At 38.7% G+C, this 13,772-nt stretch overlaps 1 protein-coding gene across 1 annotated transcript in view; it reads left to right on the top strand.

The window, feature by feature from the left end:
• Window positions 1–13,504, top strand: part of OXCT1 (3-oxoacid CoA-transferase 1) — an 88,501-nt gene extending 74,997 nt beyond the window's left edge. The window contains exons 16-17 of the mRNA XM_032205369.1: window positions 2,793–2,894; window positions 9,717–13,504. Coding sequence (XP_032061260.1) covers window positions 2,793–2,894; window positions 9,717–9,752 — 138 coding nt within the window. The 3' untranslated portion in view covers window positions 9,753–13,504. The remainder of the gene's footprint in view (window positions 1–2,792; window positions 2,895–9,716) is intronic.
• Window positions 13,505–13,772: the final 268 nt, after the last annotated feature.

The raw sequence follows: 13,772 nt of genomic DNA, 5'->3' as shown, positions 1-13,772 counted from the left end.
GGTGCAAATCCTGAAATACACATTTTCCTCAAATATACATGCAGGGCAATGGTTCTATAGCACATACATGTCAGACAATTAGTATCTTCCTTGGTGTATACTACAGACTTTGAGAGAAATATGACCTGTAGCTGAAGCAGGGCTTTAATTCTTTTGTCCTTACTTGATTCCACTTTTGAAGCAATTTACTGTCCAAGTCCTGGTGAGCATCTGATATTACTGATGCTCAAAGTACATTAGTGGATCTTTTCAGCAGAGGATAAGTGACTTGGGATTCTTGCTGTAATCATACTCCTTCTATTATCAATGTTTACATTTTTAAAGGCTTAGAGTAGTCCCTCTGTGAGCCATCTGTCATGCTAAGTAGAATACTTCAAAGGTGTGGATATAGAATTTATTTTTACCCAGTGGTATATTGCTACTGTCACTTTAAGTTTTCCTCCACTAAAGAAGGGAAACTAAGTGAAAATGGACAAGTTATGATGCAGTTTTCTACTAACTGGCCACATACAAATGTAAGGTACAAAAAAATGAACTGAATAAAGGCTGACAGAAAATAAACAACATGCAGAAATGTTCTGAGTCACCACTCATCAAATCTGTCTGTTTTATTAAAAGATGACACAAATGTACAACAGTACTTAGATTGTATTCTAAACTGTTTCTGCTCTAACTTCCTAGTATGGATGTTCCTTACACCCAGCCTCTCTTTTAAAACTCAGAAGAGCTATTTCAGTCCCAGAGAATGGTTTGGGTTGGAAAGGACCTTAAATATCACCTAGTTCTAACTCCCACCATGGGCAGGGACACCTTCCACCAGACCAGGTTGTCCAGAGCCCCATCCAGCCTGGCCTTGAGCACTGCCAGGGATGGGATATCCACTGCTTCTCTGGGAAGCCAGTGCCAGTGCTTTACCAACCTCACAGTAAAGCACTTCTTCCTCATGAATAGTCTAAATATATCCTCTTTTAGTTTAGAGACATTGCTCCTTGTCTTATTGCTACACGCCTTTGTAGAAAGTTCCTCTCCAGATTTCCTGCAGGCCCCTTTTGTGTACTTGGAAAACTGGTATAAGGTCCTCCCAGAGCCTTCTCAGCTGTTCTTCATAGGATAGATGCTCCAGCCCTCTGGTCATCCTCATGGCCCTCCTCTGGATTCAATCCAACAATTCCACATGTTTCTTGTGCTGGGGGCCCCAGAGCTAAGTGCAGGACTCCAGGTGAGGCCTTGTGAGGGAAGAGCAGAGGGGGTGAATCACCTCCCTCACCCTGCTGGCCACGATGCTTTTGATGCAGCCCAGAATACAGTTGGCCTTCTGGGATGCAGGTGCATGCTGCTGGCTCATGTTAAGTTGAGCTTTTCATCCACCAGAACCCCCAAGTCCTTTTCCACAGGGCTACTCTCAGAGGGTGCTCCCAGCCTGTCTTTGTGCTTGGGTTTGCCCTGGCCCAGGTGCAGGACCTTGTCCTTTGTCTTGTTGAACTTTGTGAGGTTCTCATGGGCCCACCTCTGAAGCTTATCAGTGTTCCTCAGGGTGGCATCCATTATCAACCACACCACACAGCTTGGTGTCATTGGCAAACTGGCTAAGGGTGCACTCAATCCCACCCTTTATGTCACCACCAACGATAAAGTAGTGCTGGTCCCAATACTGACTCCTCAGTGACATTGCTCATCACTGGTCTCCACCTGGATATTGAGCATTTACTGTAACTCAATGAACGTGATCATCAGGCCAGTCCTTTATCCACTGAGATGTCCATCTTTCAAATCAATGTCTCTCCAGTTTAGAGACAGGAATATCATACAGGGCAGTGTCAAATGCTTTGCTCAAGTCCATGTAGGTGACATTAGTTGATTTTCCCTTATCCACCAATGCTGTAACCCTGTTTTAGAGGGCCACCAAATTTGTCAGATGTGATTTACACTTAGTGAAGCCATAAATCAATCCCATACGCCCAGAGGCCTATTGAGTTTCAGCACACTTCTGTGGGTTCATAAGACTTCATTTTCACTCCCAGTTCAATCATCACTGGACTTTTTCTACTGATTGCATTTTAGAAAAATTAATATAGACCTTATGGTTTCCCTGGCAACTAAAGTGCAACCTATATACTTACCTCTGGCAGGCACCATTACAGTGCATGCTGTTTTACAGGTGTTCTTATTTGATGTGTTTGTGAGCCTCGGAAGTGTAAAGCACGTCTTGTGAAGACGTCAGAAAGAATAGCCTTTGCTCCTTCAGCCACTTCTTCCCAGGCTTCCTATTGAAAATAAAAAAAAGAAACCTTCTTGTTCATTGCTAGCTTCTGAAAATACTAAAATTAGAACTGAGTGTTTAATAGCTATTGGAGAAGCTCATCCAATAAGGTGATCAGCCACCCTGTACCTCTCTGCTGGCCTAAAAACAAAACAGAAGGGCAAGGGAGACAATGGCTTTCCCTATTTTCTTTCATGATCTCTTGATAGACATTGTGTTGCAGCAGAGAATATCTCAGCCCTTTGTGCCAGATTGGAGCAGGAGGTGCAGTCTTTATTTCATACAGCAAAGAACAGTTGCACATTTTTCCACAAAATCAACATATCTTATACTTTAGATTCTTTTAGGTACAGATAAATGCTGCAGAAATCATTATTGTTCATAAAAACCAGTTAAAAACCAGTTTTTAACAGCATAATTTGTTACTGAAGTAACTCTTTTCAGAACATTAATTTGTACAGTATCACTACTCACTTCCTCCTTCTTTTATATACATTAAAAAATTTAATTGTGTGCTATTTGAACCTGACAGGCTGTGTTTGATGTGGACAAAAAGAAGGGGCTCACCCTTGTGGAAATCTGGGAAGGACTGTCAGTGGATGACATCAAGAAAAGCACTGGCTGTGACTTTGCAGTAAGTCATTTCACAAACAAATATATACAAGTATATTCCCAAACAAATATACTCTGGTGTCTGAATGAGTATTCACAAATAATCTTCCCATGAAGACTTGTAGGTACAGTAAGTTTCTTCCTTAAAGGTGAGGCATGGGTAGATTTACCCAGGAAGAGAGTTTACAGGATATCAGGATATTTTAAGGCTAACCTAATATGATTATATTAGGTATAATGGTGTTAGAATCCAGGTCGAAAAAAAACAAAAAAAAAGGGGAAAAAAAAAAAAAGATGCAGGAATAGCTAGGAGTAAAAAGGGCAATGTAGAAAGGGAAGTTCAGTTCCCTGAATACTTTGAAGAGGGAGTCTGAATGGTGGTTGAATATTTGTACTTCCACTGTCAAAGTTTACTAATTCTCTAATTTTAAGTTTTCATGTTATATTTGGGTGGGGCTGTGAGTCTTCTCATCAGGGATCACTACATACATGCATCCACCCTAGTTACTACTGCCAATCAATTAAATCATAGAATCATAGAATCACAGAATGGTTTGGGTTGGAAGGGACCTTAAAGATAACTAGTTCCAACCAACTGCCACAGACAGGGACACCTCAAAGCTCATGTTTTAGTGGGATGCCGAACTGTTTCTTTTGCTGAACATCCTTTCTTTTCCAGTGCCTCGTTCTTAATCCATAAACCCACTGCAATTTTACTTTCACTTTCTGTTTTAAGTCACATTTAATGCTAACACAAAACTGGCTTGTTAATGGAAAAAACGTAGTGTACTGGAGTGTAACTGATTCTGTAGGTATAGCCAATAACAAATACAGTTATGTCATGGCCTTCTCCTACATGGATATCACAAAGCTTTTTCTTCTGCATTGTAAAGTTGGGGCAGGTCATCCAGACCTCTTTTGGTGAGGACATCGAGTCTGACAGTATACCTTGTGTGCTGTAAAAATGGTTTAGAAATATTTGGTATGAAGAGTAGTATCCTTTTTGGTAGTGAAGTGTAGTACTCTTCACAGAGTTAAGAGAGGCAGGGCTAGGGCACATAATTGCAAGATAAAAGAACAGTTGTTATGTGAGAGTTTGTTATTAAGGCTTTGAACATACAATTGGCAATAATTAAAATATTCAGACTAATGAACACGTGGAATTTAATTCATTCCATGTCCTTTAGAGAACATTTTTGACAACCAAATGTGATGGCGTATGCTTTCCTTGTGGAGTTTTAAATATTTTAAATAAAAAGCTGTTCACTTGTAAGAAAATATTCATTTATCTGGAAATAAGAAATGTTCTGTTAAACATGAGTGACCTGCAACTGCAGAGTGCAGGAAATTGCTACAAAATCACTTTGCTCTATTATTCATTTTCTATGTAACATTTTGTGGAAGTCATTTTTATTTTTTTACTTTACAGTAGTAGCAAGCTTCTATATTTAGCACTTCTGTGTGCAAAAGAAATTATTCATTCAGCTCCTGTCTATGATTTTGGAAAAAAAAATGATACATTTTTTAAAATGTCAGTATCAGGGCTTCTTTTTCTTCAGCTGATCAACCTCTCAAACAGATAGCACCCAATACCAAAGCATAAAAATGACCTTGTAGATTTGTGTCTGTGGCAATCTATTATATAAAATTATATATTTAATTTGAGGATTAATTTGGGGCTGGATTTGAAAAGTGTCGTGTTTAGTAACCATTTAAATAGACTGAAACTACAGGAAAGTACTTTTCTATCAGAAGACACCATCCCTTACATGTTCCAAACCTGTTTGTTTGGAAGGAGTTGGTTTCTTTTTGGTTCAGTTGGCCTAAATATATAGTTATATATGTATATGTTTAATTGAGTATGTATTACCTGCTGTAAACTCCAGAAGCCTATGTTGAAGGCAATGGAAGAAATGGGGACCAATGAGTTCAAATAAATTTTTGTTAGGACTATTAGCAGACCAAAGACTGCTAAGACTATTAGGACCAAAGAGAAGATTAACGCCACCCACTATCCCATTAGTACTTTCCTGTAAATGTTACAAAAGAGTGGTATAAATTTTGGATCCTTGGGTTAGCACTTGATGAGAGGTATAGTGCTGTCTGTGTCTCTGGGATCTGTCAGACCAGGTTCTGGAAGGGATTCTTCAGTGCCACCCCGTTTCCTGGTTCATGAAGACAAACTCTAGTGCAGTCTGCTTTGTACAGCTGCCTTGGTCATGCATGAAATCATGAGCTGCACTAAAGGATCTGTGGGCATGAAAAATGTAGATGCTGCTTGGTTTATGCACTTTAATATATTTATCTTGAAAGCATGCAGCTTCCATAAACTCTTGCAAACCATGTACTGTGCTGACCTCTGCCTGGGTATGTGCATAGGTTGACTTTGCATTCTGGTTGGTAGCTCCTTAAAAACTCCTTTAATCTCCACAGCTCTGCAAATGGAAGGAGTGAACTAACATGACTTGTTTATTAAAGTCATGGCATGGAAGAACAGTAGCTCTTCCTTTCTCCTATTTTCTTTCTTTCTGCTTTTCCTCTTTTCCTTTCATCTTTCTTTGTTTCCACTGAGCATGTTTCCAGGTTACGGTGACCCAGTCCTCCTCGTCTGATTGAAATCCTCAGCAAAACTGATATTGGCATAAGTGACAGTAAGACTGGGTCACTGTTGCATGATGTTCGACCCTTGAGGGCCTGATTCTCATACACAGTGAACATCTATAGCTCCCTCACTTAATTTTGAAGTTGGGAAAATAAAGAGATTTGAGCACTGTGGTAGCCAGTTGTTTAGAAAGTAGTATCCTTGGTCTGTTTTTCCAAATTTCAAGACTCTGCCTAAGGCTTCTTTGCAAGAGTGACAGTTGTGCTTGTGATTATGTCCACTGAATGATGTATCTTGTCTATATTGATGACAAGAAACTTCAGTGATACTGTAAAGCTATAGTAAAAGCTGGGGGGGGGGGGGGGAGAGTGGGATTTTCTCATATGTTTTAGTAGTTTGGAACAGGACTAATAGGTGGAAAAAGAGGAGCTAAGCCTTTTCTTGCAGCTTTTCAGTGAATGCATAAAACGATGTGAACTAAATTTAGCATATCTCTATGTTTGTTACTAGTGAGAATTTCAGGAATGACTCCGCCTTCATATATAACTATCTCTCCCTGTGCAAGCTACTTCTCTTTGGGAGAGGAGAGCTTTATAGTCTTTGTGGCTTTTGAGACACATTTGGCTATACATTCCCATTTTCACAGCCTGCTTATTTGGGAAAACATCAACTAAAGGACATTTGCAACATGAAAATGACAAAGAAAAAAGGATTTAGAATCAACAATCTTGATTTTAGACTGGCATCATATCCAAAATAAATGATTCAACCTCAATTTTACTGCACTGTGAAGACAAAGTGTTGGCTTATCTCATGCGCTTAAATCATATTTGTTGCTGCCTAGCATATAGGTTACTTTGGCAGGTAATCTGTTTTGGCTTGTACTGGTTTATAGCTTTGATGAGACCATGTAAGAACAGACAGAAACCATACTTTTGCAGACGTAAAAATCATTGTAAAGATCATCAGGGTAAGTCTGCTTGACCTGAAATAAAATAGAGATAAAAAAATCTTTTTTAAAATATAATCTGAGAGCTCAGTTTTCCAAAAAGAGATTCTTAAAAGATAATGCAGAGTTTAGGAAAAGCATCTGCTAGGACAAAGGAAAAATTAGGTAGCTGAGCAGTATTTGACTAGTGTATGTTTAAGAATAATTGACTGTCTAAGCTCAAGCCAGTGAGTGCAAAATACCAGAGGACATGGCTTTAGTTTCTGGAAATATATTTTACTTTGAGGAAATGGGCAGGATTGAATCCATTTTTAAATGGATGTTGTGTTTTTTCCTTAATCAGTCATCCCCACTACAGAACTCACAGTAGGAACAGATTTTCCTACAAAAGCAGATGTTAGAAATATGGTTTGCATTTATCTGCAATTTCAAATAATTAAGAGTTAATAATGGATAAGCTACTTTTATTATTTTAACAGTTATGCTAACACTGCTTCTCTTCTCTGCTCTGCACAATAACTTGCTTTCATACTCCTGATGAGATCATTAGAAGTAGCTGGGACTTAGCATCATTCAGAATCAGCCCTTGAAAGAGCTGCTTGCTGTAAATAAACATAATGAAATCAGCATAGAGATGTCAGTGTAGCTGAAAAGTGTTGTTTGGGGCTGGAAATCAGGAAGTCAGCAAGCTTGAATTCTAGGGAGTCCCTGAGGCAATGTGTCCTCAGCTAGGGTCTTCCTCTTAGCAGATCTGGGGCTGCATACCAGACTGCAAAGGCAAGCAGCTCCCAGTACTGCCTGTTCAACATTAGCAAAGCCTGTTGGAGCTTCCAAGATCAGCTGCTCTTCCTGTAAGTGAAATAACATTGAAAATGTATTGCTTAGGATGTACTGCAGGAAAGTAGCAACTATGCATCTGTGTACTGTGAAATAGTCTTTGTCAAGTGCATTCAGCTCTTATCAAATGCTGTGCTGCTAGCAGAGTGATACCGAATTGACTGAGTCTGCTGGGATTTAAAGTAGCAGATTCAGGAGGCTTTCTGCATTTCAGACTTGATTATTTATTGTTTTTCAAGCCCATAACATCCCTTTCTTTATGTTAGCATTTTTCTGCTCATTTAATCACATTTATTTAGAGCAAACATTTCTAATTGCATCCAGTTCTTAGTGGTGCTGGGCTCTTGCCACCTCTGTTCAGCAGGCACAATGGTACTTCTGCACTCCTGGGGATCAGACCCTTTCAGACAGGAGTAGTGGTACACACAAATGACAGCTGCTTACATGAAAAGTGCAGACATTACATTTAATGTAATATACTCATTGAATTGTAAAACATTTGAAGCTTTGATGGTACCAAAATCTAGCAGAAAAACAGCAATCTCCTCCATTAACTGCCTTTTGTCTTTATTTGTAGGGTACAGATTTTAATGGCGCTGTCTTCATCCTCCAGTTTTTTTCTTTATCTCAGTAGCACCATCCCTAGGTGAGGCAGAAACTGGCCCAGATAAAGTGAGGTGCATACCCACTTTGAGTTGGAAATGTTGAAGTATGTCTGGAACTAGCTCAGGAATGTTTATTTTTTCTAGCTCCTTTGCACCTATAGCTGTTAAATCTTTTTATTATCCTTGTTCACACAGAACTTTCAAAATCAATGAACAGTTTACATCTACTGAAAACATGTCATTAACGTTTGATATATTAAACACATTCTTCACAAATTAAGCATTTCTCTGTCACTGTTCTCATAAAATTATAGGCAGTGACATTTTGTGGCTGGAGGAAGGCTAACTTAGAAATCAAACTGGTATAGGAAATACAATCCTATATGTTTGGAAATACAGCCTTCCCTGTGCTTGGAAAAGGCCCATATATATCGCTCTTCTGTAAGTTGGCTTGTTCAGTACTATTAAGTGAAAAAGGTGGGATAAGGAGGCAGAAGGAGTGCAGTATGTGATGTTTCAGTGGGACATGCTAACCAACAAGGAGCCACATATCTGTGGTACTGTCTTTCCTCCAGAAAGAGTAAGATCACACAAATTGTTTTTGATCTTCATCCTAGGGCATTTAAATAAGGCTGGGAACAGGATATATTTAATGAGTCTTGGAGCTTCTGCGGAGAGGTTTTCCTCAGGGTGTTACGTAGATCTGCAGTCGTGGTTCAGACGGTTGTTAACCAATGCTTCTCTTTGCTCTGAACTCTTCTCTGCATTACTCCCATTTATACCTTCTGTCTTCACCCACTTCCCTATTTAGGCTTAATATGTTTTATTTTTGGTCTACTGGATATCTTATAATACAACTAATGGATTTTATGACTGTATAGAATTAAAACAATAGAATATATGAGTGTCCTGACATGAGAATTAATGTGAATGGAAGAAGGTGACTTTAAAATTTAATAACAGTTAAAATTAGAAGTATTGAATTATACGTACACTACACATATATTATAATGTAGGTATATAGTATATTTATACATTTGATTATACACTGCCTGCTAATATGCATGTTCCACAACTTTGGTTGACTACTGCTGTGCAGACCTACCATTGACACACAGCATCCCATCTCCAGGTGTGTTGGGAGGAAAAAACAGGATGAACTTAGCAGCTGAGCAAAGAAAGGAAAATACTAGTTTAGGATTCCTTGGCATGCTTGTTTTAATAGTGATGTGGTGGTTCAGGCAGGTATTAAATATCATTTGTGCTGTTGCCTGTGCATCATTCAGTGTATTGGTGAGTGAATGCAAGTGGACAAGGTGAAGGCTGAAGCACCAGCCCATCTCCAGCTACCTCTGTTATTGCTGTTCATGGCAAGCACTGCCCCACTCTGCACAAACTATGACCTTTTATGGTCCAGTATATTAACAAAGCCATGGCCTGTTCTTGAGATGTTCACATGCCATGTGTTGTATAATTGAGTTGCTGCTTCACCTGAGCTCAGCTATCCATTCTGCTGGCACTGGAAGCCCTCCACAAAGACCACACAGTTAGCAGGGGCAAGTACAGGTTCAGCTCTCCAGGATTAATCTGCTTGCATTCTTAAATCAATAATCCAACTCCAAGTAAATGAAATTTAGAGGCTGGGTAGTAGCACTACATGCATCTTGTACTTCTGCATCAGAAATTTAGTGGTGGCGGTGTTTCTCTGAAATGCAGCAAATATATGGGTTTAAATAAATACAGTGTCTCTATTCTTCAGTGGCACATTGTTAATAAAGGTGGAAGGGAACTGCGGGTTGTACTGCTATATCTGTATGTTAACTATTCTGTTTTTTCCCTCCTTCTTGATAGGTTTCACCAAAACTGATACCTATGAGGCAGATTTAAACCTGCAGCACAGTCTGGGCCAGAAGGCTTGTTTCCAAATGGGAGCTCAGTGAAGAAAAATCGATGACTGTTTTGCAATTTTCCTTTTTTTTTTTTTTTTTTTAAGGGCTTTGTAAGTAGTTTCCAGATAGTTAAACTCAGGCTGTGACTATCAGCCTAAACAGAATTTTACTTTCATAGCATTACCAATTTTAATAGAAGGGTGAATTTATTCCCTAAATTTCAAATAATGTTATACTAAAATGTTAGTGAACATTGTCCAAAAAATGCCTTTTAGTCTCTCTGCCAAATAATAGTTTTTTTTACACAGATTCAGGAAATGACCATGCAAACTTACAATTGCCTCTGCTTTTGCTGATGTTGCTCGTTACAAATCACTCTGTTGCTCTTTAACTACAGCATTTACTATTATGTTTCTTTTCCTGTAACGTGTCTTTCTTCTGGAGTGGTGTATAGGAAATGCATGCATCTTTAGAGAGCCATCATGAATATGGACTTCCCTTTTCCTGAACCTTTTAATGAGTCTGTGACAAAACTGTTTGTATCAGTTGGGCCCTTATCCCTGAATGTGTCTGCTGCTTCAACAGTGTCTGTTGGCGTTAAGATGCCATGCACCACCCACAGTCCAACTCTCACCCCTTCTATTTAAATTGTACAAGCCAGAATGGGGCTAGTTTGCAGGAGGAAGATAAAAATATGTTTCCATTCCCCTGCAAACAACTGATAGCTGTACAGTTGTCCCACATGAACTGCTCTTACTCTTCAGATCTAATCCTTCTCCTCCCTCCCTCCATTCAAAGGCAAATGAAGGCTGTTTCTGGAGTGAGGTCTGCCCTTCCAGTGTTATGTATGGGAGGAGAATGCTGTGGGCATTTGGAAGATTGCTTCTGAAGGGAATACAAAGCAGTAAGTTTGCACCATTTCAGAATCAAGGCATCAGCAAAAGTTAGAGAGTTTGGAACCCAAACTCATGATAACTAGAATGCACACTGTGAGACAATCAATATGAAAAGCCATTCTCTCATACTGGTTCTGCTATTTGGTAAAGATCTTACTTTCCCTGTTCTAACTACAAACCAATGGTTTTTGCAAGCAAGCAACACAGTTATGACAGCATCGGATCTCACATCCCAGATTAGCACAACTGATCTTCATTATACAGAGCATTAATTGATTAGAAATACTGGAAGTCTGCATCAGTTAAAATACAGTGTTCTTTTACAGTGTTCTTTCCAGGTATGATAGTTTCCATCATTCATCTAAACAGGAATGCTTAAAACACTTTAGTGAAAATAATTCCTGACATATATTTGATGTTTGATGTTTGATAGAAGGAAATTAAGTGACTGAAAAATATGTAAAATGTATATGCACAAAGAATTATATAGATATGCCTATCATAAATGTGATAAGCAGTGTTGGGATATGGTGTAGAAGGGAATTTTGATACTAGATGGATGAGGTATTCAGTGTGTGTTTGGAAGGAATGTAACACATTTCTAGGGAACCAGATATGAAACTCCTGCAATTTTAGCTCCAGTACTAGCCTTTGTACTGTACTAGTAACCTTGTATAAGAAATACTAATTTTTCATGGGGCAGTTATAAAATTCGTCTTATCCCACACACGGGTTTTACAGCAGTAAAACTGCTGATTAGAGAAATTATTTTTATTGCGTTATAATTACTCTAAGCAGTTCCTTGATAGTCTCTTGTCAATACCAGAATATGTTGTTGTTCTCACAAAGGAATAAACAAAATACTTTTGTAAGCACCTTTACATTAGTACAAAAGTACTCCTGTAATAACTAAGCTGTATGACTTGAGCTAATAGGTGCTAATGGCTGTTGTATAGCCTAAATGTGTAGGCAAGACCTTAATGCCAAGCACATGAGAAAGAAATGTCTTATATGAGAAATGTTAATTTCATTACTGAACATATACAAATGATTTGATTGTTAATTTGTATGCAAGACCTGAAACTGCATTGATCAAAGTGCTCCAGAATATCCAGGATTAGCAGCATTTTAACCTAGCTTTATTTTTCATATTTTCTCTATTAATACCCCTGTACATATACCCTCATTCCAAACAAGTTATTTTCTCTATGTTTGGCCGTTTCTACTGCTGTGGAATGATCTAAGTGATTCTACTCAGAGAGGTTTTGCAGATTAAAAGTCTCTATATTAAAAAGGTGACATTCAGATCTGTGAAACAATTTTGGTTTCAGACAGAGCAGCCAAGAGATCTCTGCCATGCTCCACAACAACACTTCAGTGACAGTTCTGACCCTTGCAATGCAGCACACAGCAAAATGTGCCTAGCTTTGCCTTCAGGGTCAAGGGTGGGTGAAGAGCTACTTTAAGGGGATGGATCTGGTCCCTGAAAGTTTCTTGTCCATCGTCACTTAAAGCTCTCATAGAGATCGACCAGAATGGATGATGTTTTTAGAGGGGAGTATAAAAAATATTGTACAGGGGAGGAGATTTAATAACTTATCCAGAAATAAAATTATTTAAATAGCCGGGGAAGTTGTAAAGAAATCTAGAAATGAAGCATTGATCTATTGCAATTACCTGTGTTATATTAGTCATAGTACTGATTAGTTAATTACAGCATACTTTATTGGCATATATAGGGCATGGGAGAAGTGTCTGAGGGCAGCATCAAGCATGTGCTGCTTCTTCCATTGAACTATGCTTTGCTGGCATACGCACAGAAGCCATAATTATCCTTAATATATGGCTTATAAAAAGACTGATGACCTGATAATGTCTGGGAGTTCAGGACCTTGATTTCTGACACAAAGAATTAGGAGCCATGAACTCCCACATTTTAGCTTTTCCAATTCTCTAAGTATTGCCTTGAATATTGTCATCTGTGCTCTCTGTCTTGTTTCCTAGAAAAGGGGATGTTTTTCTTCCTACCTCACAGGGGTGTTGTGGGGAATAACCAGCTATGATCTGTGCAACAGGTTATGCTTTCTCTTCAGCTTGCATCAAGAGCATGGAAGAGTGCTTTGAAGAATGCCATACATGCTAGATATTTGAATTTTGTGTCTACTCTTATTTGCACCAGTGTAATGCAAGAGGGCAAAAGTCAATATGGTGCTGAAGACCAAGGAAGTGAGGAAAACAGGCACTCTAAGTGTATTCCAGTGGTGCAAGTATCTGTATGTCACACTTACATTTTTTATCTTGAAGACATTATGTTGTGGTAGAATACTGGTATTATGAAAATGTCATGTGTCTGCAGAAGCTAATTACAACAAGCTCTGATTCTGCTGTTTAAATTGAGATTTGTAAAGTAGGATTAGAAATTAAAACACTCCAAAGTATTGCCTTCTCTGTGGACACAAGTCAGGTTTGTAGGTAAGGTATACTCTGAGCAGTAGTTGTGATGATGGGTATTATGGGGATGAGAGATTCTCATCCCTCTTTCTCTTCCATGGCTGTAAGAAAGCTGGTATGCGTGAAGGTTTATGGTTTATTGGGACATCACTGATATTATGCCTGCTTCACAGCACTTCACAAGACAAGGACCGCTGATGCTCTTTGTCCTGAAGATGATGATGATTCTACTGTTATCATGTTGGACTTAATTCATTTTGTATTTTATTGACTTTTGTCCCTGAAAAAGCGAAGAATGAATGATGATATAAAACGTAGTTGTACTGTAAGCTCTGCAAACTATACATCAAAGTCCCACTATGTATTTGCAAAACAATCAATAAAGAAAAGATTAAAAATCTCAGGTTGCGTCTATTGTTACTGTTTTCCATGGTGTTTTGTTCTGCCATTAGGAGCATTAAAGGATTAACTTCTATTCACACCAGCATGTCATACCTCAGCACACATAAAATCCTCAAGGTCTTGGCTGAGGGCAGAGGGATTTGATGAACAGAAATAACAAAAAGCTCAAAACTCAGCCAACAGCCACATTCTCCATGTTCACTCTTCTTACTATTTTCCATGTCGGGTCAATCTCAAACGTAATTATCACATTCATTTTTGTAATGACT

This window comes from Aythya fuligula, chromosome Z (assembly GCF_009819795.1).
Source record: "Aythya fuligula isolate bAytFul2 chromosome Z, bAytFul2.pri, whole genome shotgun sequence".
Taxonomy (NCBI): Eukaryota; Metazoa; Chordata; class Aves; order Anseriformes; family Anatidae; genus Aythya; species Aythya fuligula.
This window is presented reverse-complemented; position numbering and strand designations above follow the sequence as displayed.